Source organism: Sesamum indicum, linkage group LG2 (genome assembly GCF_000512975.1).
Source record: "Sesamum indicum cultivar Zhongzhi No. 13 linkage group LG2, S_indicum_v1.0, whole genome shotgun sequence".
NCBI classification, from domain to species: domain Eukaryota; kingdom Viridiplantae; phylum Streptophyta; class Magnoliopsida; order Lamiales; family Pedaliaceae; genus Sesamum; species Sesamum indicum.
The window spans coordinates 15,170,180-15,193,934 of record NC_026146.1 but is presented as its reverse complement, the minus strand read 5'-3'; the positions used below and the strand labels follow the sequence as shown (position 1 = coordinate 15,193,934).

Below are 23,755 nucleotides of genomic sequence, written 5' to 3'. Positions count from 1 at the left end.
CATGAGGGGAAAATTTACTAGACGTGGTAGAGTGATTCACCCGGGAGCCATCAGATTAAATGGGAAATGTCCTTTAACACCTTTAGAGGTACTATCTTGAGGGAAAACAATAATATTCATTTTTCTTGCTTTTGCTTTTATCTTTTTTCACATACTTTTTATTGTCTAAGTTTGTTGATGACTCATCATGCCCCTTCTATGTTCCCGGATTTGAGATTTTTGTTTAAATCCTTATTAGAAATCTTTGCTTTTGAGTTTATTATCTAGGGCATTTAGCTATGCAGGATTCATAAAACTACCAATTCTTGTTTGGAATGAGAACTCCACATTAAATGTTTGAAGAAACTTCCACTTGCCTGTAAAGAAATGTTATTGAGAATGGCATGTCAGGTTAGAAGAGATATTAAAAAAGAAGCTGATTCAAATGAGGCATAAGGAGATTGTGGCTCTTCGGTACTAGTATAGGGTTTAGTGTTTTACTTGTTTGTTTATTAGTATGAAATGTTCAAATTTCTGTATGTTTTACCTCTATGTTTAGTGATGCTTGTTTTTGTAATCTTTTGTTTTCTGATGCTTAGATGGAAATGGATGTGAAATGGTTATGTGAAGTATTTTGAAGGAAGAATCAGTAGGTTTGGTTGCAAGGAAATCTCCTTAAAAAAATGGGTTAATTTAGGTGATACAAATGTGAAGGCACAAATAGGGTTTGGAGAGGACACTTAAGCAGGCAAGGATATGGAAGGTGGCTTTAGGTGTATTTCGTCATTGCTCCATTCATATTTCTTGCTTAGAACGTATCTCGTGAAGATCTTTTGCATGAAATCATTTTTCCTATCTAGTTTTTGGTGTTTGTTTGATGGAAATATCTCTTGGCAAATTATGATGGTGGGTGCTTGAGGTCTTGAATATGGTTGTGGTGCACAGAAAATTCACGATGTTGTATAGGAATTGTGTTTTCAAAGACATCACTCATCTTTCCATATTGAACGGATAATTTCTGAATAAACATATTTCATGTGTATAAGATTCATTTTAGATGGCCAATACACTCTATTTTTTCTATTCACATGAGGGCTGTCTTTCAAAAAGCATGACCATGTTGGCAGTCTCATATGTGGGTTATATTGGTCTTAATTCATGATCTTGACATCTCATGATTAGTCTTCATCGTTTTGTGGACCTCATATCCATCAGAATGTTTCATCTGTTTGTCTCACTAATCTTGGTCCTCTTGAAATATGCTATACTTAAGCATCTCTGAGTAATGAGGTCATCCTTTGAACTATCTCTTAATTACCTTATATTTGAAGTCTTACTGATGTTTTATTGATCAGGTAGGTTTGATGCTCAGGGGGATGGGCTTTAACAGCAATACTTCTATCTATTTAGCATCTGGAAGGATCTACGACGCTGAGAGGCATATGGCTCCACTATTGGAGATGTTTCCATTACTACAAACAAAAGAGACACTGGCATCTGAGGAGGAACTAGCTCCATTTCAGGTATGAATTGGAAATTTATTTCATCCCTCTTTGGTCTACTCATCTCTCTTTGTATCTTCTTTCAATGTTCTTATGCTGTTATATGTTTTGACTTGAATTACTTTTTCCAAGAACTACTCATCCAGAATGGCTGCCATAGACTACACTGTTTGTCTCCACAGTGAAGTATTTGTGACAACTCAAGGTGGAAACTTTCCGCAGTTTCTTTTGGGACACAGAAGCTATTTGTACGGTGGACACCCCAGGACAATTAGGCCTGATAAGAGGAAGTTGGCATTTTTATTTGGCAGTCCAAGTATTGGGTAATGCATTTTCTTGGTAATTTACTAGTTTCCAAATACTACTGGAGTGATAGTGGAGATTGGGGTATTGGAAGCAAACTTATTTCATGATGCCCAATCAGTAGATTCTGTTGTTTCAAGTTTTGGTTGTAGACATATTCAGAAAGAAAGATACTTTTGTTTTTGTTGGTTCATTCATTTCCTGCAGTTCAATTTTTAAATAGCAAATTCAGGTTGTATCAGACTGAATTTTGTTTATGTGGGCGTCTATTACTCTGGATGGATAAAAGAGAACTATAATTTTAATTTCCCGAAACTGTGACCTTATTGTTGGTGTTTACCTGCCTGCTTGTATAATTTGGCATGACAAAGGAAAATATGGTTGTGGCTTCTTGTTAGGTTGCTTTATAAACTTTGCAACATTGCTGTTTCTCTGTGGACCCTTCCTGTGTTGTACAAATTAAGGAAAATGCTTTCTGTCTTATCATGGACAGGAAGAGTTGCTTCAACCAAATTTACCTGTGTCTGTTTAAAGGAGTATCTCATTTTGATTTATAACTTGTTCAATTTTTCTTCTCATGTCCAATTCATGTAAATTTTTTGGTTGGTTTTTCTCCCAGGTGGAAAAGCTTCAAGCATCAAATGCTGAATATGCGAGCATACAGTGAATTTAAAGGTGTTGAAGTCAGGAGATCTAATGACTCAATATATTCATTTCCTTGTCCAGATTGCATGTGCAAAGTGAACAAGATGGAGGATTTAAGATCATCATCAAAGTGATTGTTCATTGGACAGAACCAGAGAGGTTCTTCTGCACATTTCACTAGTGTGTACATGTGGCTGCTAACTAACTACAATCTTGATTGAAGATTCTTTAAATTTTTTCATCTCCTTTGGAGGGAGGGTAGACACTGCTTTTCTTTGGAACCGAGGAGAGAGATTTTTAGGAAGAATATAATTGTTTCCCGGGTATTGAACTGCATTTTTTTTGTGCATGACGATGCCCGAAGAGTTGGTATAGGTTACTAGATAGTTACCCAGATATTAGTCATACATCAATTCTTCGTTGTAGTTACTGTATCTAACAAATCCCGAGTCGACACGGGATGTTTGGACGTGTGATATGTCCATGTTTGTACTATACATTAGTGCTTTCAGCTGTACAAGAGGGTAGAGCTGGACAAACATTTATACCACAATTGAAAGTTCTTAGTTTGGGAAAGAACTAGAGTGGATATGCCCATTTTCGGTTTTTCTTTTCCCTTTTGTTTAGTCTGTAATCTCTTCTCAGTTCCAACTATAATTTTTCTATTGATGGGAAAATGTTTGATGTTTGAACAATATCATAACAGTTCTTCCAATTAGACTTTACTTTTCAGTCCAAAGTGGAAACAGAGAAGAAACAAGGGAGAGTCTTATGTTGTATGCCTGCCCCATTGAACTAATGACACTTTCCGCCCCTCTCTGTTCTTATCGTCTACTCTCCGATTGTAGACAAGTGTCAATTACGAAAAGAAAAAGATATGAATCTTGAAGATCAATAGATTAATATTTCTTACTCCTAGTAAGGATATAAGAAAAGGCCTCTGAAAGAAAATCAAACTAAATGATACGGTTAATTACTCCTAAAACTCCTTGAAAATGCGAAAGAATACTTTCTTTTTGAAAAAAATTTAAAATTATATCTATATATTTTTAAAAAAAAATTCATTCATATCTAACTCTTTTATTAGAATTTAAATAAAAAATGCCGATGTTATTTTAAGAATAAATTTAAAATTATATCTATATATTTTTAAAAAAAAATTCATTCATACCTAACTCTTTTATTAGAATTTAAATAAAAACTGCCGATGTTATTTACTATTCTTATGCATAATTTTATATTTATAAAGAGATAAATATAACGTATTTGTATATGTATAAAGTTGATAAACATCATTATATTTTATTTCTTTATAAGTATAGAATTATTATATGATAATGTAATGAGGTGTAAAATTAAAAAAATTGTAATTGTTTTGTTAATGCTAGTATTTTTTTACCCAAACTCCAACAAGGGGTTTAGGTGTAAACAATAAATTTTTAGAAGGCATGTAAATATAATTTTAAAATTTTTTGAGGAAAAAGTATCATTTCTTATTTTTAAAAGAATTCTAATTATGATTAACTCTAAATATTATTTTAACTTACGTAAAATTTATTTTTTTTGTGTTTTTTATTGTGATTTTATTAAATAAGTATTCATATTGGTAGGATCTGGAGCTCCCAGCTCTTTCATCTTGGAGTATTAATTCTACTATTCCACCAAATTTTCATTGTTTTTTTCCTATAATATAATTATTTATACAATTATAGTTGCCTGGCTAAGTGTCTTGAAATACTTAAAATTCTAAACTTGAAATGAAAGGATAAGATTAAGTTGACATAATGAGTCTTTGATACTCCTATGAACCAGTTAATGACATACCAAAATTTTTAATTAAAATTTTTTCCGATAAAGTTAATTTTCATTAAGTAAAAAAAAAGTATAATATTACAATATAAGTTGCTTAATTTAAGCAGTTTTCTCGACCAGGTCAAAGAATTCATCATAAACGGGCACAAATGCTAATAACAGTAGGTAATTCTACGCTAAGTATCTGCTGCATATCTCGAACTATCAGCGCACGCACAGTGCGTGTACCTCTACATAATACATCAAATCGCCTAATATTGTGCTCATGTCAAATATGATTCACATACGAGATTATTTTTTTTCCATTAAAGTTGATAATCATTGTTGTGATTATAAGTTAATGTATATTATGAATAAAAGATTAAAAATTCATCAGGGGCGGTTGGAGTTGGACTGCTACAAATTTCTTCGGCCTCATCACGTATTCATATTTCTTCAAGATTCTACTCTGAAAACAAAACCCTCAGAGAAGCAAAAATCTTTCAGCAATTATATCTAAAGAAGAAACGAAAATTTAGAGATGGGAATTGTCGGAAATCTCAATCCAAACCAGCTTCAGTTCTTCGAATCCGAGGGGTATTTGGTATTGGAGTCTTTCGCCAGCACAGATGAGATAAGAGCACTCCGGTTGAAAATGGAGCAATTACTTGATCAATTTGATTGTTCCAGCAGAGCCTCCATTTTCTCCACTAAAAACCAAGTACAGAATATCTCATGCTGCTGGAATTTCTCCCTTTTCTAGATTTGTTTGAATGTCTTGGTTGTGAAGTTAACTTCTTTTTGTGTTTGGTTATCTGGGACAGCAACATACCACTGATGATCACTTCTTCGAAAGTGCTGAGAAGATTTCATTCTTCTTTGAAGGTATGGAATTTTGATGGTATATTTCTGATGCTGTTGTTCTTTTGGAGTCAACATACCGTTACTACTTTTTTCTGGGTTGTGGTTTTAATCAACGAATATGCTTTTAAGAAGTAGCTAAGCTTTTGCTTTGAGGTCATTAAACCGGTAGGAAATAAGAGATAAGAGTTTTGTTTTTCTCGTCATCATTACATTTGAAATTTACATGAAGAAGTTTTGGAACATATTGTGAGGTGTAGACTGTGATTATTAACTTCTCATCCAATCCCATATCAGGTCATCTCAACGGAGGAAAAGTTAAATTGAAGTTAGAGATACAACCGATTATATTGTAGTATTGGGGGATAAAAAATCTGTTATTATTGGATATTATAAACTGTATATGTGAATCTGAAAGAGATACCAGCTAATACTATCAAATATTGATACTTTGATTTATGGTTGATACTGAGATAATGTCGAGTATGTGTTTGGATGTACGATAGAAGTGTCATAATGATAGTTGATGAAAAGGTTATAAATAAGAGAGAAAATGTAATTGTTGGAGTTGATGTTATATGCCATATGTCTTTTCTGCGAGTGGTAAAATGGGTTTGGGAAATTTAGCAAACAAACATTCTTTTCTAGGAGAATATTTCAAGAGATGTTTTATTTTTCTCTTTTTCCTAAAAACAACCACTCTTGCCTGACTTTTTTGCTGTTTAGTTTATATGATTAAAGTTCAATATATAGACTATAGTGTATTTTCCATATTGCTGGTCCACTGATGTGGTTTTCTTTCTGTTCCTTATCAGGCTGTGCGTTAGATCCACTTTCACTTATTGTCGGAGTATGGTCTTGTAATGCATTATATTTTATGATTTTATATGACAAGATTGGCTCCAGTAATCAAATTTAGGTGCTGTTTTATGTATTGGTTGGAAAATATTATTTTTTTAATGATTGTCTCTTCGTCAGTTCTAATTAGCATTTTACATGTTCTATATATCCTATTTTATTTATATAAATATAATTGTTTCTCAACTTTTTAGCTTAACTGTCATCATATTCTGCTGGTTCATGGAACAATGTGGTATTTATGGAGTTTCTTGCCCACTAAAATATGTGGCGTCATTTGCTGTTTTGACAGAAAAAGCATTTGATCATGATGGCAACTTGAAGCAACCAAAAGAACTCTCAATAAACAAAGTTGGGCATGGTATGCTTTTGACCTTGTGTTGATTGATTGTATTTTGGCTGCAAATTCTATTTTCCACCTCTCCTCTACAGTTTGAAGATTTTTCACTCTGCCCCTTAGTTGTACTCCATATGTTTTCATTCAAGTTTGACTTCAATAAACATCGCTATAGTTTGGCTGTGTTCTTAATATGTATTGAGCACCATATATTTTCTTGCAGCATTACATGAAAGAGACCCAGTATTTAGGAGTTTCTCGAGCTCAGAGAGAGTGTCAAGTTTATTATGTTCTCTGGGTTACAAAAAGCCGGTAGTGATTCAGTCGATGTACATTTTCAAGGTACTTTTTTAACAGAACCACGCTGATGAACAAACCAACAATACTGGTAGTATGCATAAAGTAGGGTCCCTGGCACATATAATTGAACCATGCGTTCTCATGACATACTTTCTAACGTTTAATCTCTGGATCTTCTTGTAGATACTTGAATTTAATGTTCATGAGTAAGGATTAAGACTCTAATTGACATTTTAATTTCCTTCATTTGTGTCAAACCTAGTGAATGTGTTCTAAATTGAGTGCCCTTCCGTCACATATGAGTTTTTATTGTAAGTGCACTGTATGAATTTCATTTCCAGCAACCTGGAATTGGCGGTGAGGTTGTTCCACATCAGGATAATTCATTTCTATACACAAATCCACCTACTTGCACTGGACTATGGCTTGCTTTAGAAGATGCAACCATTACAAACGGTTGCCTCTGGGCTATTCCTGGATCTCATAAAAGTATGTTTCTAAACATGTTTCACATATTGCCCCCCGTCCCTTCTTTCTTGTTATAAGAATCTTAAATGGGTGTTAATTTTCTTGTTTAACATTTAAGATGGCCTCGTGAGAAGATTCATCAGAGATGAAAAGGGGGTTCATTTTGATAAGCCATCTCCATCCTATGACCAGAAGGATTTTGTTCCGATCGAAGTAAAAGCTGGCTCCTTGGTGGTCATTCATGGGGATCTAATTCATCAGAGGTTTGCGCTGCTCTCCAACTATAAGTGCACAGTGAATTATGATAAATTTACGTGATTAATATAGTTTTTATGATGTCTTCTTCCTATATACCTGATATACAGTTTTGAGAACAAGTCCTCAACATCACGGCATGCGTACAGCCTGCATGTGGTAGATACGGATGGCTGTAGATGGGCTGAGGACAATTGGTAAGTAGCGGAAAAGCTTGTTCTTCCTTTTGCAGTTAAGGGATTGGCAAAAAAATTGTCCAAATTTTTGTTAATCAAAGTACTTTAAGGGGGATGACCCTAAGGCTTCAGTATGGAAAACTTATTTGCAAACAACTGCATGGACTAGAAGACAAACATATCTATTGGATCCCAAACCTTCTCCCATGTGGTATAAATTATCATTCACGCCCTGAACTTATCTTTTCCATATAGCAAAATGCTCAAAGAGCAAAGACATTTCTCTAAGAGCTTACTGCCAGCTAAGTCATTTCAGATGGCAATATATATCCAGCTTTTAACTAATCGTGATTGTTCTTCTTCATTGAGAGATGACCTGTTTTGTTGAAGTTGCTGCAACAACTCATAGCATGTTCGGCTGTTAACTTGATGCTTGGAGCTGTTGTTTACTGATGCCATTAGCGTATTATTAAATATATCTATGTCTATTGCTTTCAGGATCAGAAGAAACGTGGAGCCTGAGCCTCTCTATGCTTTATGAGGTTTCTAACCAATGTATTGGTCCAGTTCTCAACTTACTTTTTATCTGTGTACTAGAGAATATTTACTTTTAATGACTGAAAAATGGAGTTGATTTGCTCGTAATAATATTGTACTTTGTTTCTCTTTTTTCTGTATCTTTACTGTTTCCCCTTGTTCTGTTCCTCTCCCTGATATTATACTGTATGTTTACACCTTGTATTGCTGAATGAAATTCTGCACATGTTCAACTTGGCTGGATTCCTGTGGTTGGAATATGGATTGGTAGCTTATGTATTAACATGATTTGAAAGCCAAGCTTCGGATGTGCCTTCTCCGGGGTTTGATTATGTTTATGCAAAAACCTGCAGACATTCTCAAAATTCCAAAAATGATATAGAATTGAAGTCTACTGCTTACTGCTTGTTATCTTAATAGGCTAATTCTTGCATGTGCCACATGGTAAACTAAAGGCAATATCAAGAGAGAGAGAGAGAGTATGAAAAACCAAACAAAGAGGTGGGCTAGATATGGGGCAGTCCATTGACTTGTGCACTGTAAATACAGTGTCAAATTTTGTCTGGTTGGGACACGGCCAAGGAGGAGGCCTACCAACCTCTTACTGCCAGAGACTATTATGTACTCTACTCAGAATATTAATGTCTTTTTCTTACGTAGATTCTGTCTAGATTTTATGGTCGGTTCCATGCATGCCATGAGTGCCACCACACCGCCACTTCTCTCCTTATTTCAAATTTTACTCATTCATTTCGAAGTGGCATGCCAATTTGCGTTCAGGGATGAGTCTATGGGCGCACACATTTCTTCAACCATACTAATAATATATACTCAGAAAGATATAATTTATATAGTCCCAGACAATTGTATTTTTTTCTATGTGAGGATGAATTGCTTTTAGGATCATTGTCACTTATGCACCTCTACTCTAATGCTGAAAAACAGAGCAGGTCCACATCATTTTATTGGCTTAATGTTTTCCAAATAGTTTATACATTGAATATATTTGTCGGGTGTATTACCATTGTGACACGAAACAGGTTTCGAGGGAAAATGACGAAGAAAAAGACTAACTATGATTGTTAAAAGGGGTAATTACATCGATTCTCTCTTCAGATTTGATATAAATTATACGTATATTGTATATGATTTGAAAAATTATGTTAATACTCTGGTGTTTATTTTTATTTAATAAATAGATAATTTATCAAAAATCACCAAATTAACAGTTATTAGAAAAAAAAAATGAGTGAAAATTCATATTTAATCTCGATTAGCTTATTGCAGGCTGAACGAATCTTTTCTGATCAAATTATGATATACTTCCTCATATGTTCTAGCGTGTGAAGATCTATAAGGGTGGTTTGTTTATAAAAAATCTGTTTAACATGCAATAAATCAATAATAATTTAATCGAGATTAAATTTGGATGATTTTCATTCAAATTTTTTGTTATATCAATAAATTTGGTAAATTTTAATTAATAGAGGTATGTATTTTATAGACAAAAATAAACGTTAGCGATACCAGATGTAATTTCTCAAATCACATAAAATTACACTAAATATAAATTTTCATACCACATAGAATTTATATATAATTACATCCAACCTTACGGGAGGACTACATAATTTTCCCTTTGCTAAAATACACATTTTTATATGTTGATAAACCACAAACACATTACACAATACTTATATATTATATATTATATAAGCTAGATATTAGCCATTACACAAAAAGCATATGATACATAAACATGATCAATACAATGAAAACAGACTCACATAGTACATCTCCTAGATACCTACGAACCGACCCACATAATATTATGTGTTCCTCAACGTTTTGTAGGAAGGAACTCATAAAACTGATTAGGTGCCAATTTTGTTGCTACACTTGAAACCTCATCATCATTCTCTTCCTCAGAGGAACTCAAACCACTGCTCCTTACAGGAAACAGCTGAAGAGTTTGATTAATTTCCTTGATCTCACTCTCAACATCTCTCACATCCTTATTAACTGCAATAAAGGGTTTCTCATTTTCTTGGTCCGGAGCAGTAATTTTGAGTAGTGCAGAGTTGTTGGGAGCAGTCATGCAAGAAGATAAGTCCAATTGCCAGCAGCTGCGTTGAGTAGTCTTTGCTGTTATAATCTGCTGCAATTCCTTCTGATCCAATTGTGTCCACTCATCTTTTTGACGTTCTTCTACCACTACTGGTGCAGAATACTGAAAAAGAAAATTTTCTTACAAATCAATTAATATATAAGAAAGGTGAGTGTGATTTTCTTGCACTTTGTCCAAGAAATTCTAAACCTTTTCATGACAACAGCCCCAACAGAAAGTGTAGAGTGCAGCTTTTTAGCCTCATTCTTTTCCCATCATGCAAAGGCTTTCCCTCACTTTGCATTCAATTTTTGACCTCAAGCTATATAATTTTTTGTTGTGTCTTGTAAGTCATCAAAGTCAGGTTTTGAGTTTTGTGCAATGGTTTTCTTTTTCTTTTTTCTTTTTTGTTTGTTTTTGATGAACTTGTGCAATGGGATTGTCTAACTTGCAAAGGGTGGAGATTAAGGTACAGATTTTGATGTAAGAAAATATGTTTATGTACCTGCGAAGTTGTGGTGCAGTTTGAGGGTGCAGACAAGCTCTTAGGATGCTCAATTTCCAAATATTTCCTGCTCAATCCTGCAAGTCAAATCATGTTTTGCAAGATTTATTATGACTTTTGCATATATGAGAATGTGTCTTTAGTGAAAAGACACAAATTATACTATACTGCAAACATGTCCTTCCACTATCCATATTTTTTTTTGTCTCCATTTCTTTTTTGGAACATCTCAAAAAATAAATATTTCACTCTTTCTGGAATGATATATTTTGTTTTTTAAATACATCATTTTAACTAAATAATGATGTGACATTACTTTTATTTGTTGGAAAAATTTAATTTTTTTCAGCACTCAATTCCTTATTCCATATTGTGGTCTTATCACTAGAAGGTGATATGCTTATAAACAGATTGAAATTTTTATTCCAACTCTAATGCATATTCTATTCTTTTTTTTTTTTTTTGATAAATCAAAATTCCATCTATTCATAAACTGGCAGAAAAGAACAAAGTTATAGGGTCCATATCACAAAAGTCCAATCTTGTGTACAAAGTGGATGTTTAGAAATTTGTGATCTTTCTCTTTTGAACCCATGATATTCTCTAGCAAACTTTATAAGATATTCTAATCCAAATTATATTGTATTTTTTCAATCTTATTTAATATAATCTTTTTAATAAATTAACTTTTATATACATGAAGTGTATATATTAAATAAATAGAAAATACAACATGATTCAAAATAGAAAATTCAATCTACAAACAAAATACAATCTGAAATAGGAAATTATTTATACTTAGAGAAAAGAAAAGGAAACAAAAACTTCAACTTTGAATTTCCAAATAGAGAAACGAAAAAATTCTTATCCCGATTACATTGGATTATTGGTTATTTTTCTTAAAGTGTACGAGAAATCTATTATATTTGCTATGTAATTAATTTAGATAAGACCATGGACTTGACAACTATATACATGAAACCAGCAGAAGATAATGAAATAATTTTGAAAAATTTTCACCTGATTGTCTTCGTTCTTGCCGAGTGGTCTCAGCATTATAGCCCATCTTTTTTCCGGCAGACAACTCAAGCTGCCGACGCTTTTTCTGCCTCTCCCTCGCCTTGTGGTTCTGAAACCAGTAAAACACATTCTTCCCTTCAATCTTACCAAACCTTCTAAGTTTTGCAGCAATCTGCTGGATTTGTTCCGCAGACGGCGTTTTGGTTCCGCGTTGGTACATTTCTTCAAGGGCGTGCAGCTGCTCCGGTGTCGGATTCCATCTGGAGCTCACCAGTGGCGTTCTACTCATGATCTCTCTTTTAACTCCATAATCAGCACACGCACCGCCTGCAGAAAAGGTTGCAAATATTTACATATATGAACTGCATGTAGATGAATGAGTGTCTTATCTAAAAGTTTAAGTTATGGCTGCATATATATGTGTACTTAGGGGTTGGTTCCACGCAGAGAAGTTAGGGTTGTGAAAGCAACAACAAGGGGTTGTTGGTGTTGAAAATGCGCCAGTATTGGTGGTGTAGCTAGTGATTGGCCTTGGCATTAGAGGCCGGAGCTTCCGGCCTGCGGATAATGGATCTGTCGACATCGTCTTCCCATTTTGGCTGTTGTCATTACACTTCAATATCCACATAATTGAGTGGCAAATATGAAGTGAATGATGATTGATTTATTAGATTAGATAGCATATATGTAACATGAAAGAGAGTTATAAGGTAGAAAGTGCATGTTTGAATGCTTGGTGGGCTAAGTAAATATATGTGAAAGGGGATTCTGCATGCCTGATAGAGAGATAAAGACTTAACAGGGAACAAAAGGAGAGAATGCAAGGAGAAGGGTTTTTTTCTTGGTATTACAAAGAAGCAACGGAGCAAGGTCTACCCTGTCATATGTTTGTGTATATATATATATATATTCACATTCAAGAGAGAGAGAGAGAGAGAGAGAGAGAGAAGGACAAGAAATTAAGGGGCATGCAAAGAACTTGAAAAGAAATAGGAAAAAGGGGTGGTGTGAAATTCTGGGAGAGGGGTGGATGGTAAAAGCGACGTGACAATGATGAGATTATGAGTAAGCGTGTCATTGGGACTTCAATGTCTTGTTATCGCCTTTTACGCCTACGTTGTTCACATATCAGTCGGCAGTCGGCCCCCACCCCCCACCCCACCCCAAAACCCACAATAGCATAGTCTCGTGCCTTTCACATTTCTTCATCTTCGTGTTCCAATTCTCTCTCTCTCTCTCACACACACACAAGAACGCAAAGAATTTGCTTTTTTCTTGATTAATGCACAACTAAACTAAACCCCACGCCCCCACAATTTAGTTCTTCGCCTACCAAAAAAGTTCGTGATTTGAAGCCTCATAATGACCTTTACTTACTCTACACTTTGACTACTCTACCTAGCTACTAGTCTTTGTACATGAGTTCCCCCCAAATTACAAGGGATTATTATTGATGAATTATTACACACATTACATTTAATTTCATATATATTGTCCATTTATTATTTGTATGCACTCGTGCAACTAACCATATATTTATTAATTGCATGTTACTCATGTTTCTAACCACTAACCATACGGGGTAGGAGTACTATTATTCTTTTGCTTCAATGTTGTCATAACTCAATTTATGTTGTTTCTTGGAGTACTTGTCCACGAATTTAATTATTACACTGCATTTATACAAAGCTGAAATAATAATTGACTACACCTTCCCCTATACTTCTCAAACTTTTTCGTATTTCACTTGATTGAAAATCACACTCCATGAATTTTTAGTTATATTTATTTAATTAAATAAAGCCGTGTAGGAAAATAAAAATGAATAAATTATTAGAACATGAAATGAATTAACGTGCATGATTAATTAGTTAAAGAGACAAATATTTATTGAGTAGATAAGCTATTTTCAGTCGACCCGTATTTTATTAATTAACCAAAATTAGTTAGTCTTGGACGTTATAGTATAGATAATGCAATTTTCAATGAAGGACTAATCTTTTTAAGGAATTTATTAGCATATTAAAACTGTTTACAGCGTACACCTGCACGGAATAAATGCCCTTCCTCTATGTTGTTCCAGTTCATAAGGCGTTCACAACCGACTCAAACGATTCAAGGTAAAGAAGTTAATATAGAAAAACTATGATATAGTACTTGACAGTGACACAACTATATATATTCTCCAAAAATGAAAATTATGGTTGGCGAATTTACAGCCATTGATCTCTGTGCAGCTTACAAATGTATATAACACGAACTGATGATTCTTGATCATAAATAAAGAATAGTACTGTTCTTTTTTGTGTTCATATTCAATAACTTGATGCAAATATAAGTACTCCTTAACCAATTGAAGACGCGCTTCTTGTATTTACGTTGTAGAAATATTCTATATGGCATATCCTTTTCCTTGTCCTACCTGTGGAGGGACTCGGAGTTGAGATTCATGGATAGGTATTTTCGGCAAATTAATGAGGACAGATTAACTACTCCAAGAGTTTGTTGCAAGTGCCAACTCCAACAGCAGCGGCGAGATGCCAACCAGCATGTAGAAATGGGGTTTCAGGGAAAAGATCATCCGCAATGAAAAGGGCTCCGCCTACTACTGAAGACATCTTATGCACGTTGTGTGCCATCCTGAGATCGGGATCTTCAGACGCTCTCTTTGCAAATGCAACCTGAACGAATTATCAGAAATTGTTTGTGTCAAAGAACTTCTTCATTTAGACAAAAAGAAAGAAATTGCACTCCAGGATTTAGGATTCAGATATCATACAAAAAGAGCTCATATTCATCTATGTATGAATGGTAAACCATGAATATGGAGTGTTGAATGGCATACTCCGGATGCTGTATATGAGCCCATGCTAGTCTACTAGATCTGTTTGGTATGAGTAATCTTAATTCATGATACAACAGAAAATGGGGCACCACAAATGATAGGTTGGGGGAAGGTTGGATATGCATATATGGTGGAGGCATAACGGTAAAACTTATATTTTAAATTTTATATTCTGAAGGTATAATGAAATAAAAGAGGTCCACTGGTTTAGTTGTAACTCACTTAAGTCAATGAGCTTCAAAGTCTCCATAACTAAATAATTCTTAATATGGAACTTATCATGACGAATTTTAAGGAAGAATAGATGAGATAACTTCAAACTCTCTTGGATGTGTTTGTAAGACTGTTTAGTCAATCTCGTGTAATATCTAATGAACAAATATAGCAGTAGTTTATCATTTAAATCAGAGGATTAAGTACAAATTATATCAAGAAACAAGAAAAACAAAAGTCATGTATGAGCAATTGCATCAAACGTCTTGCCATCTTTTTGACACTACCCTTAGCACTCTTTGCCTCTAGCACAAACAAGACATCCTTTGCAACAGTTTAAAAACAGCCAAGAGTAAATATAGCTGAATATACTACCATGCCCACACTAATGTGATGAACTTAGTCGCAGCATAGTAGTAAAGGTGGGTGGCTTTTATTTAACATTTAGCTTATCATTTCCTGACAATCAAAGCAGTAAATCATGTGATTGGCAAAGCTCAAAACCAAAAAGTGACTCCCATCAGATCCAATCAGGTTGTAGTCAGAGATTCCTACGGTTGTTTATGTTTTCAATTTCAATTTCAGCAGAAAATATGTGTTTTCAATTTTGTACAGGTTTTCTATGAAATGAGAATATATTTGGATTAGTTAATGAGATTGTGTTTTATATTGGATTGTGGTATCAAATCAATATATTTCCAGTAAGAATACGTATAAACAAACATGTTTTCTTCACACTTTAATTACTGTTTCAAAAACTAAAAATTGAAAATGAAAACATAAACAAACTGCCAGACATCATAGAGATAAACAGGATGGTCGGAATACATCCAAAATCTGAATTCAGTGAATCCCGAAACTCAGAGATGCCGATGTTACCTCCATCAATCCAGTGTGAACTGCTGACACCATCAGAGGCTGTATTGGTAGACACATAGCGGATGCTGCCATCAACAACTTTGAGTTCTCTTTCCTAATTGCTCTTGACAGACACTGCAAAGGAGCTAAGTTGCTTTAGCAATGTGACCAATAAACCAAAAGGTGCCAGACGCTGAATATAAAGAAAAACTCATGGCTTACAGATTGATTGTTCTGTCTAGAATTAATATCATGTATGTTCCTTCTGGTGATTTTGGAAACCAAAAGCACAGGCATTCAGCAAAACATAGTTAGTCTCATATTACCACATTTCTAGAAGGGATGAACAGAAAATTTCACACTAGAAAAGGTTGGATTGTTCATTTTGAGTAAACAAATCTGTCCTTCCCTATCAGTAAACCATAGACCATTGGACTCTTACTTCTATGACAGTATGCCATTGAAACAAAATCGTGGTTTATACTATGAAGTTGCCAAGGGTTGCAATCAAAAGCTTATTTATGGAGATACAATTATAACAACCTCCAGTATTGCAATTGATAGAGACCAACACAAATGTACTAAAAAACAGGATAAATGCACAGAGCAACGCCATAAAAATCCAAACTTATCTCCTCAATTCTGTAAAAATTGCCATGCCAAGAACATAGTTTATAAAATCTGCAGCAATTGATTAGAAATAAGAGCTAAACTACAAACTTATTGCTTTAAGCATAGCTCCATATGTCACAAAAAGTTTCTACAAGTAATGAAGGACGTAACACTTAGACCACTTGGACATTTATACTCACCACTGTTGCTGTGGCTATCATTGCGTAATCAGCCCATCTGAAATACTTCCTCCATTTACCTCTTGAAGAATGGTACAAACTGGAGGCAACTCCTACCCCAATTAATGAATTTGCATAGATTTTACAATTAACATTTTTCCTGTATCAGCCAAAGCAGACTATTAGAAATAGCACACAATTTGAAATTTCAGTTGCAATGCACTTCTGATGGATATAACATTATCACCTTGGGGCCTGGATTCCAAGGGCAATAAAAGGAAGTGAAGTAAGCACATTAACAACTGATTCGGCGAGGTTTCTATCACCTAAGAAGAGTAAATAATTCATTAGTGCAGACAGAAGCCACCAGAAAAAAGAAGGAACAGAAAAATAGCAGAGAGGTAATTCATTTAGAAAGAAAAAGATTTTAGGTGTGAAATACCGCTAAGACCACAATGTATTGGCACGAGGAAGGAATGCTTCTGCTGCCAAACTTTCCTGATAATTAACATACTAAAGTTAGTTGAACAATCATTGACAAAACAAATTAGTATGTACCCTATAGAAGTTCGTACACAATCAAATGTCAAAGAATACGATAAAATGTTAAACAACAAGGACTTTAGGCTTACTGTGCTATTATCGATTGGTTGCTCCCAATATTTGAAGTTCCACTAGCTGATTGATTGAGATCACCATGTTGCTTTATCTCTTGGAATGTAAATGGTGAATGTGGCAGCATATGAACCCCATGCACTCCATTTAAGGCTTTACTAGGCTTCAAAGCATCCGCGGGAGTCATATGCTATTTGGCAATCAGTCAATTGAATTGGACTGATTGCCAGAAATAACATACAAGCCTCAAAACGGTGTAGGGGGAATGCACAAAGGTTTAGTCACTGCAATTAATTGATGCATAATAATATTTTAGGACACCATCTATTAAAAGCTAAAACACAAGAATGGAAAGAGAAGATCGAATCAGAATCATAAACAAAAACTTCAAACTTTGCAGTAAAACATTGAATTTAAACATTCGGGCTATTTTCACAGCATCTTCCCTACCGGTACAGCCAACTATTACATAAACAGGCAATTCATAAGGTTTTCAATAAAAAAAGTTTCCTAATCCTCTCAGTAGCTTCCCACTCTTTTGCTCATACCCTGTCTCAGTTAATGTGACCATCTCCCTCCAACTTTTCTTCCCCAACAAACGAACATGCAAAATCTTTTATCTCCTTCAAATGGATGGTGGGTTTTCCCAAGTCGTGATTAAAGATCACTTAGGTGCCGATCAAAATCAAGTTTCCTAAATTGAATTCTTGTTTCGCCCTAATCATCTCTCTAGGTCAAAAAGGGCATAATCGAACTTAATCAAGGGACAGTGAGCACCAGATGTAATCAAGAACAAATAACGCAAACTTTACTATTACAAATTCGTGAAAAAGGACGAGCTTTTTGCATGAATGATCCACAGACCTTGAACCCAGATACTTACAGAATCCAACACGAAGAACACCTAAACAATAACCAAATAAACATTAATGGCCATTACCCAGGTTGCATTTTCCCACAGTCCGTTGCATAAAATCCAAGAAATCAACAAGCAAATCCCCAAACCCATAAACCAGGCCCCTGAGTTACCAAGAAAAGGAACACCATTCTAACGAGACAAGAGGAAGAAAATTACCCGAGAAACACGAATCTTCTTGCAACTTGATGAGAAACGTATTTAATTAAAATACTTGATTGGTTATCGGAAAATCCAGGGCATCGATTGGTCAAATTTGTAAATGATAGATACCGAATCTCCTCGAGAATGTGAGGTGTGCTCGCACATTCTTGTGTTGCTTTAGTTGGGCTGCCCACCAATAATGCAATTATTGAAAAATTATTCGATATAGTATCACATACGAATACATATTAGATGTATATTAATTTTAAAAATATAAAAAAATAAAGAAAAAAATAATTACTATCAACATGTTTGACATATTTAGAATTTTTTTTTATAATTTCATTAATTTTTGAATTGTCTTAAGATTTCCGAGTTGAATAAAAAATAAAAAAAATTCAAATTAAAAGTTTTCGTATAAAATTACAAAAATTCAAGAAATCAGGATGATTTAACTCATTTGAACAATTAGAATTTTTTCTTTACTTATTTTTTAAAATAAACTAATTATATATATACATATATTTTAAATTGTATTTTAATTAAAAACTTAGATATATAATATAATTATTTTATATTTTATTTTGATATTTTTTATATTAAATATTTTAATTTTACGAAAACTGAAAATCAAACACGATCTTGCCCCTCATTTTTCAATAAAATATAAAATTAACGGTTCAAAATCAACTCCATTGAAAAACTAATGGGCAAAAACACACTCAAATAGAGCGTGAATTAGAAACAAAGCACAACATTACAAACGTAATTTTAGCTATGTACATTACGGGTTATATTTAAAATACATCAAAATAGACATAAAATTTCCTTAAATTAAAAAGATATATTTAAAAGGCACTTAACATTTTGAAAAAATGAAGCATCTAACCCCCTTTCGACTTGCTATGTCTTCAATTGCGTATTTTATCATTGATTTTCATGTTTTGGTTTGATATTGTCTATTTTGTTATCACTTACTAATTACAAAAGTTTAAGTATTCAGCTAATATTTTTTTTGTTCTCTCTAATCTTATTCTTTAGCGTGTTTGGCTAAATATATAGAAAATAAGATAAATATTCATATCTAGCTGAATATTTGAACTCGTAACTAATAATAACTAATAGCAAACTGAATAATGAGGTGATCGTTTTGAATTAATGTGATAATAAATTTTGGGCTGGAAAATCTTACTAATTAATATGTGGAGGCCATCCGTAAAAACAAGTAAAATAATCCTTAATAATATCTGTCGAGTGCTGAAATTTAGACCACATATCAATAAAAGTATTAAATAGTAGTTGGCATTTGGTTTGATAATATTCAACCAGCTTATGAAAAGCAGTTAGAAATGTGATTAATTTATTGTTGAACACCACATGATATGTATATATATAATAATATTTGAGTGTATTAAATGAACAAATTCTACACATATGTTTAGATCTGTATTTAGGTATAATTTAATTGGCGAATAATAAATAAATTGAGTTGAGTAGTATATAATTATAATAAAATATTGGTGTGGTACTGTGATTGGATGCTTCTGTCGTTTGTCGTTATACGCATACATAGTTGGAAACACAGTGGAATTGCAAATCTTTGGTTTGGACAACAGATCCTCGCAGGTGGGCTTTAAGTTAAGACGACGAGGACATACCCTTTCCTTTATAACTTAAAGCCTATTTTGGGTGAAATTATACTTCCAATTTACAAAATTTTATAAAACAGAGGATTGAATATGTTAATTTTTTTTAATTTTAATTTTATTTTGAAAATTTTATAAAGCAAAATATGTCAAGTTTTTCTCTTTTCAAATTTAAAGAAAAATAAGAATAATGGATGAATTAGATTACAACTTGAAAAACACCAAAAAATGGGAGAAAAATAGCAACTTTTCCACTTTAGATGAATGCTAGTTAAATTTAACGAAATGACCAAAAGTGCCAAAAAAAATTAAAGTTTGAACACTTAAATTGCAATATTAAATTATTTGAAAACCAAAATCATTAGTGACTATATTTAAGAACAAAAAATGCATTTATCCCTGTCAGTGGGAGACCAAGCAATTTGAAGACCAAGTAAGTATTTTGCATGGCCCAAATCCTTAATGGTGAAAAAGTTATCCAAATATTTATAACTTAGCTCATTTACGATTATGAGATTTAAATTGTAATTCTTACATAGTGACGGGATGTAAATTATAATTTTTTTGAATTTGTGAAACTAAATATGTTGAGTCGTAAAATAATGGATCAAAATTATAAATAGACTAAATTATGGAACGTAAATTTTAATTTTTCCGACCCTAACAACTTGTGACTTGTGCTTCATGAGGTAAGTCCATATGGTTCTTCTGTGATCAAACAACAATGTGTAAGAAATATTGACATCTAAATATGGTGTGTTGTCTATAAAATTCCCATGTGTCAACCTGAACAATGTTAAAGATAGAAAAAAATGGAAGTCTTCGTTGCTTAGCAATGTGATAGATATAACAACAAACTGACTCTGAATGAGAAGTAATAGTGATAATTTAAGTTGTCATTTTGGTTCTATAAATTTTTAAATCATTACGTTTTATCCCATAATTCTAAAAATGTTATAATTTTAATCCCCAACTTTAATTCTGTTAAATTTCTAACAAAAAATTCAACTACACCCCTCAAAACTTAACGAAACTTATATTTCCGTAAAATACTTAACAAATTTAAGGTTAATTGGGGGTAAATTACATTTTTGGTCCCATAAGTGGACTCGATTCTAATTTTAGTCCCATACTAAGGGCAATTCGTACATTTGGTCCCGTAAGTGGATTTTTTTTCCAATTTCAGTCCCGGTTGGGGATTTCCGTTAAAACTTAACGGCAGCTGCTGAAATCCGTTATGTGTTGTTAAATATGGAGGGAAAGCATGTAGAATTGGAGGGAAAGCATGGAGAATTGGAGAAAAAATCAACAACTTGGTGGAAATTACACTATACCCTCTTCCTTCTAAAACAACACCATAAGCCAAGATACAACCAAAAAATAAACTAAAACAGTTTGTTTTCGTTGCATCTGTGCAATTTTGTCCTCCATTCTATTCAGTTTTCGAATCAATCCGGGTATGATAACATTTGCCCTTGCACACATCGGCGGATCTTCCCAATGAAAAAAACCACATCCGCTTCTTTTTTTCGTATACCCAAAAAACCTCCTACCTGGGTTGTCGTTGGTCCATGAGGTTTTCAAAATTGCAAGCCTTCCACAATAACAAAAATTTTCTCTATTACCAGCCATATTTTGTGAGATTTTTTTCTACTAAATGCAAGAGAGAAATGAAGAAATGGGATTTAAATAGAAGGAAGAGGGTATAGTGTAATTTCCACCAAGTTGTTGATTTTTCCTCTAATTTTCCATGCTTTCCCTCCATATTTAACAGCACCTAACGGATTTCAACAGTTTCCGTTAAGTTTTAACGGAAATCCCCAACCGGGACTGAAATTGGAAAAAAAATCCACTTACGGGATCAAATGTGCGAATTGCCCTTAGTATGGGACTAAAATTGGAATCGGGTCCACTTATGGGACCAAAAATGTAATTTACCCTTAATTGGGACTAAAATTGCAATTTTTGAAATTGTAAAATGCAAATATGGTTAATTTAAAAATAATAAAACTAAAATCACAAAAAATTAACTTATATATAAGACATAAAATTCAAAATTTCCCCTCAATTAATTATGTTATACACGCACTCATACACATGGATTAATAAGCCACAATCAACTCGATTAGCACCATAGATCTGACCCTGGCAATTACTTCCGTTTACATATGTTGTGAAATTTGCTACTTTTATCAATGCAAATTTGTCCTAATTCAGTTTGGAAATTTTATTTTGATCACATAATTTGTCCTACAATATAAAAAATACCCCTCTAATTGCATGATTTATAAATCAGTTGAGTAAATCAAAATATACTTTTATTTGATAAATCTCGTGTATTTATACCATCTTTTATTTTATTTTTTCGATCCAAATGGGCCCATACTATTACTTTTTCTAATTACAAAAGTAAACGATCTCTTAATAGACGAAGGTGATAAATGATATTTATAATCAGTGGTCCTATCATATGTATGGATCCACGCACCTAAACATAAAGTGTTATACCAAAAAAGTGTATGAATCCTTATATTATTTACTTATTTTTTGATTTTAAGATGGCAAATTTGTCCTTTCCAAGTCTAATACATAAATGACCATAAGTTCGTAGGACTTTTGTCATAAACCCTGAGGGAAGATGGGAAGGAAAGAAAATAAGTTGGTAAGTATGTATTAAAACGCCCTCCATTTTTCACATTCAAATTAACTTGTATAATAATGTAGAGTTCGGCATATATATTAATGCTGAAAAGGACAGTGAAGTACCCTACCCACCCCCCACCTCACCCCCCAATCCTCCCTCTCTCCAAGCACAAACTTACGTTTGTATATATATAAAACAAACAGGCCTTAACATGCGTATCAAAATCATTCTTGTTTAGATTACAAGAAGTGAAAAAGGTCAAAGTTGGGGGATACAGAAAGGCAAGGGATAGACAACATATATATGCATAAGAAGGTTCCCAGGAATCAAGGGTCAATATCATGTGACTGAGACCCATAACACAAGAAAAGAGTTTCAGTTTCTCCACTTCTCTCTCTCTCTCTCTCTCTCTCTCTCTCCGTGGTAAGAATTTCCCAAGTTTTGGGTACTTAGATTATACTTCAGACTCCAATTTTCTTGTACTACTAACATACAAGTAGCTAGTGTCAGTGAAAGATTTTACTACTGCTGGGCGACCAGCATTTTCTGTCAAGACTTGGTATAAAGAAAATGAGGGTTTCTTCGGAAGGCGATAGGACTAGCAGAAGAAGAAAAACATGGCCGGACAGGGACTCCACCACCTCAAGAATAGCTCTTCTTCTTTGTCTTGCTTTCCTCTTGATTCTTTCAGAAGCTCCCTCCGGTGGCGCACGTCGCTTCCAGGCCAGATCAAAACCCCCGTCTCTCGGCCGACAACATGCAAGATCAGCCTCAAGTCCTCAAGAATTTGTGGAGAGAAGTCACACACATTATTCATCATCAGAAGACAAATTGTATGAAGAGGAGAAGAGATTAGTACACACCGGTCCGAACCCTCTTCACAACTAAGAGACAAAAGGATAAGAGGCTTTGCTACTACGGATTCTAATGGTTAGTTTTAGATTTGAGCTGGAGAAAATCGAGCGTGTACGTATATGTTCCTTCTGCTATCAGCCCTTCTGCTCTCTTTTCATTTTCTCTCTGAATTAGAATTAATGGTAGCATGGCTTTAATTTTCTTTATTTTTATTTTTTTTAGGGTTTTTGCTACTTCAATTCTCTGCGGTACCTCCTGTGAACATTACTGTTCTTGTATTAATTGCTGCAGTTACTGTTGTTCATCTACTCAATCTTTTTTTAGTATTTGATTCTTTTCCTTTGGCAGCTAGCTAGCTGGCTGGCATTCTTGGTCACCCCAATGAGATAAATAAAAAAAAAAAAAAAAAAGACCAATTGAGGACAGTTTTGGCAGTGTGAAGACACGTAGTGCAGTAGGGAATTCTTGAATTTTAGGGGGACAGATTTGATATTTCACAATCAATGTTGGTTAAATGGTCTGCCAAAGTTCTTGAATTCTGAATGTCTATAATTGTGTGTAGAGGTCTAGACTGTGAAAGGGGC

At 33.8% G+C, this 23,755-nt stretch overlaps 4 protein-coding genes across 7 annotated transcripts in view; 2 read left to right on the top strand and 2 right to left on the bottom strand.

Moving 5' to 3' along the window:
- Positions 1–3,124, top strand: part of LOC105156243 (uncharacterized protein At1g04910-like) — a 9,831-nt gene extending 6,707 nt beyond the window's left edge. The window contains exons 8-11 of the mRNA XM_011072319.2: positions 1–88; positions 1,335–1,502; positions 1,614–1,804; positions 2,404–3,124. The exon at positions 1–88 is cut by the window's left edge and continues 12 nt beyond it. Coding sequence (XP_011070621.1) covers positions 1–88; positions 1,335–1,502; positions 1,614–1,804; positions 2,404–2,563 — 607 coding nt within the window. The 3' untranslated portion in view covers positions 2,564–3,124. The remainder of the gene's footprint in view (positions 89–1,334; positions 1,503–1,613; positions 1,805–2,403) is intronic.
- LOC105156242 (phytanoyl-CoA dioxygenase) lies at positions 4,616–8,146 on the top strand. The gene is made up of 8 exons (XM_011072318.2): positions 4,616–4,941; positions 5,045–5,105; positions 6,232–6,300; positions 6,500–6,618; positions 6,918–7,065; positions 7,163–7,307; positions 7,410–7,496; positions 7,974–8,146. The coding sequence occupies exons 1-8, from the start codon at positions 4,762–4,764 to the stop codon at positions 8,014–8,016; spliced, it is 852 nt and encodes a 283-aa protein (XP_011070620.1). The 5' UTR covers positions 4,616–4,761; the 3' UTR covers positions 8,017–8,146.
- On the bottom strand, positions 9,656–12,500 carry LOC105156241 (WUSCHEL-related homeobox 1-like). The gene is made up of 4 exons (XM_011072317.2): positions 12,071–12,500; positions 11,645–11,971; positions 10,625–10,701; positions 9,656–10,242 (listed from the first exon to the last, which is right to left on the bottom strand). Exons 1-4 carry the CDS (start codon positions 12,270–12,272, stop codon positions 9,853–9,855), a joined length of 996 nt encoding a protein of 331 aa, XP_011070619.1. The 5' UTR covers positions 12,273–12,500; the 3' UTR covers positions 9,656–9,852.
- Positions 13,796–18,218, bottom strand: LOC105156239. 4 transcript variants are annotated; one of them, XM_011072314.2, is made up of 7 exons: positions 18,042–18,218; positions 16,984–17,250; positions 16,794–16,849; positions 16,599–16,677; positions 16,373–16,511; positions 15,582–15,695; positions 13,796–14,325 (listed from the first exon to the last, which is right to left on the bottom strand). In XM_011072314.2, exons 2-7 carry the CDS (start codon positions 17,151–17,153, stop codon positions 14,134–14,136), a joined length of 750 nt encoding a protein of 249 aa, XP_011070616.1. In that variant the 5' UTR covers positions 17,154–17,250; positions 18,042–18,218; the 3' UTR covers positions 13,796–14,133. The 4 variants fall into 4 exon arrangements, with proteins under 4 accessions (XP_011070616.1, XP_011070617.1, XP_020553735.1 ...); XM_011072315.2 differs by having other exon boundaries at positions 17,907–18,044; XM_020698076.1 differs by lacking the exon at positions 18,042–18,218 and adding an exon at positions 17,850–18,030.

Bases quoted from the DNA above. Each gene is read 5' to 3' on its own strand.
- LOC105156242 (XM_011072318.2), top strand. From the start codon at position 4,762: ATGGGAATTGTCGGAAATCTCAATCCAAACCAGCTTCAGTTCTTCGAA. The intron at 6,301-6,499 runs GTATGCTTTTGA...ATTTTCTTGCAG, and splicing joins AATAAACAAAGTTGGGCATG to CATTACATGAAAGAGACCCA. The intron at 7,066-7,162 runs GTATGTTTCTAA...TTAACATTTAAG, and splicing joins TATTCCTGGATCTCATAAAA to ATGGCCTCGTGAGAAGATTC.
- LOC105156241 (XM_011072317.2), bottom strand. From the start codon at position 12,272: ATGTGGATATTGAAGTGTAATGACAACAGCCAAAATGGGAAGACGATG. The intron at 10,702-11,644 runs GTGAAAATTTTT...TTTGACTTGCAG, and splicing joins GCAAGAACGAAGACAATCAG to GATTGAGCAGGAAATATTTG. The intron at 10,243-10,624 runs GTACATAAACAT...TTTCTTTTTCAG, and splicing joins ACTGCACCACAACTTCGCAG to TATTCTGCACCAGTAGTGGT.
- LOC105156239 (XM_011072314.2), bottom strand. From the start codon at position 17,153: ATGACTCCCGCGGATGCTTTGAAGCCTAGTAAAGCCTTAAATGGAGTG. The intron at 16,512-16,598 runs GTGATAATGTTA...TGGCTGATACAG, and splicing joins CTTGGAATCCAGGCCCCAAG to GAAAAATGTTAATTGTAAAA. The intron at 15,696-16,372 runs GTGAGTATAAAT...GCTCCTTTGCAG, and splicing joins TGATAGCCACAGCAACAGTG to TGTCTGTCAAGAGCAATTAG.